Source organism: Plasmodium sp. gorilla clade G2 (assembly GCF_900097015.1).
Source record: "Plasmodium sp. gorilla clade G2 genome assembly, contig: PADLG01_00_15, whole genome shotgun sequence".
NCBI classification, from domain to species: domain Eukaryota; phylum Apicomplexa; class Aconoidasida; order Haemosporida; family Plasmodiidae; genus Plasmodium; species Plasmodium adleri (nom. inval.).
Genome location: NW_021628862.1, coordinates 3,890 through 6,316, shown reverse-complemented (window position 1 = coordinate 6,316; position 2,427 = coordinate 3,890). Strand labels below are relative to the sequence as shown.

The window sequence follows — 2,427 nt, the reverse complement described above, 5'->3', positions numbered from 1 at the left end:
ATATGTATATTGAATATGTGTACCTAATTCATGATCAAGTGTGCAATATATTCAAAATTGAAACCACAATAACACATTTTTTCTATTTATCATGTACTACAAATTATTATATAAATAAAAATTATATGTATATTTTGATTATACATAGGATTTATATAATCTTTAAAAAAATTTTTACATCTTAAAAATTGTTTTTAATAAATTAATTCTACATATGTATAAATATTAATATATATATTATTGTACTCATAAATTTGTTATGTAATCATTATATTTTACATAAAAATATTACATACATTTTTTTATATAAATTATTAATTATATATATATATATATATATATATATATATATATATATATATTCTAAAAATCAACTTTGTCTTCTCCAAATTCATCACTTTTCTTTCTTGCAAGCTTTTGCATTAAAATACCCAATTTCTTCATTCTTTTTGCTCTTTTTAAGCAAACTTTTATATCATCATTTTCATCATACAAAACCTTCTCTGCTACAACTCTAACTATTGATTCAATGATATCCAAAATATATACAGTCATAGTTTTTACAAATGTATGTATTATTCTATGAAACATTTTATTTATTGAGTATCCATTTGGATAATAACATACCGAATTATCATCATAATTACAAAAATTATTCATTTCATTATTATTATGCACATTACAAGTTACTCCATGAATCATTAAATGATTTTTTGGTTCTCCTGACAAAATATATCCAATAGAAGAAACTGTTCTAAAACTCCATATTATTGCTTCCTTTCTGTTCATTTGTTCTCTATGTTTTGCTTGTTTTCTTGCCTTTTTTTCATCCATACTTATTATTTTTCCTTCTTTTCCTATATACCCTTTAGAAACATTCTCATATACCCATCCAACTGATTCTATAATATAGCATGAAAATTTGGATTCAAGTAAACCCTTAATTTCTTTTTCCATTTTTACAATCCAGGTATCCTCATCAACATCTACATGTTCTTGTAATCTATCTTTTAAAAATATAACTAGCTTATTTATCCTTTCTTCTTCTTTCTCATCCATTTTTTTTATTAAATCTCCATATTTTTGAAATGAGGATTTCCCTACTAACGTTTCAAATATGTTTCCTCTAGTAAATTGATCAGTTACAAAATTGATTATAGTTGTTATATCATATTTTCCTATATATCCAAACAATTGATCTAAGTTATAATTAAGCATAAATAAAATGGATGGATCCATTATAAACATATTTTTTGTTACATCTAATCCTTCCTTATTGTATTTTTCTCTTTTTTCCTTATCACTTAATATTTGATATGCTTCGCTAATTTTCTCGAATTCCTTTTTTCTTTTTAAATTATTTGTATTCTTATCTAGAAAATATTCTAAAGCTAAATTATAATAATTATTTTTTATTTCATTTAATGATGCATATTCATTAACATTTAATATATCATAGTAAGTTCTATCAACAGAATTATATAAATTAAAAGTTAAGGAGGAAGAGTTATCATCAATATTATATACTTCATCTTTTATATTACTAATTCCACTTGAAGATATTTCATCTATTTCATTCTGTGTTTCTCCTTCTTTATAATAATTATTATTATTTGTTTTATCACTTTCAAATAAAATACAATTCTCAAGTTCTTTTATATTAATATCATTTTCCTTTACAAGTGCATCTGAAGAATCATCATCAATAAATTCTGCAGTTTTAATACATTTTAGGTAATTTTCTATAATTGTCTTAGAATTTTCGTTTAAAAATTCGTAATTATAATCATTTAAAAATTCATTTTCATATAAACGCCTATATTTATGTGTAAACTTTTTTGAAGTGCAATTGTTTATTGTACATGTATCTATTTTCTATATTAGAATAAAAAAAATATATATATATATATATATATATATAATAAATAAATATATACAAATAAATATATACATATAAATATGTAATCATTTAATATATATATATTATAATAATGAATATTCTTTCAAAATATAAAAACTATTTAAGTAATATATAAATATATATATATTTAAATAATTACCAATAAAAAAATATAAAAAATCCCTAATGTAGTTAATATAAGAGATTTAGAAAACTTCAATTTTGTAATTTTTTTTTTATTCTTTCCAATTTTATCAAATAAATTAATGACCTCAAATATGTAATTCACATTAATTTTAGTCAATCTTTTTTTAGACATATTCATATTAGATAAATTAAAATATAAAAAATTATAAATAAATTATAAAAAAATTATAAATAAATTATAAAAAAAATTATAAAAAAATTATAACAAAATTAATTATTTATAACTTATATAATACTATATTTACTTTATCAGTCTTTATATATTATATTCTAAATATACAAGACTTTAACTAATAAATATTAAAAAAGGTTTCTCATAT

At 19.2% G+C, this 2,427-nt stretch overlaps 1 protein-coding gene across 1 annotated transcript; it reads right to left on the bottom strand.

The window, feature by feature from the left end:
• Positions 1-363: 363 nt before the first annotated feature.
• On the bottom strand, positions 364-2,225 carry PADL01_0012700 (DnaJ protein,putative; the record flags this gene model as incomplete). Its single annotated transcript, XM_028680369.1, has 2 exons — positions 364-1,875; positions 2,061-2,225. The coding sequence occupies 2 exons, from the start codon at positions 2,223-2,225 to the stop codon at positions 364-366; spliced, it is 1,677 nt and encodes a 558-aa protein (XP_028541147.1).
• Positions 2,226-2,427: the final 202 nt, after the last annotated feature.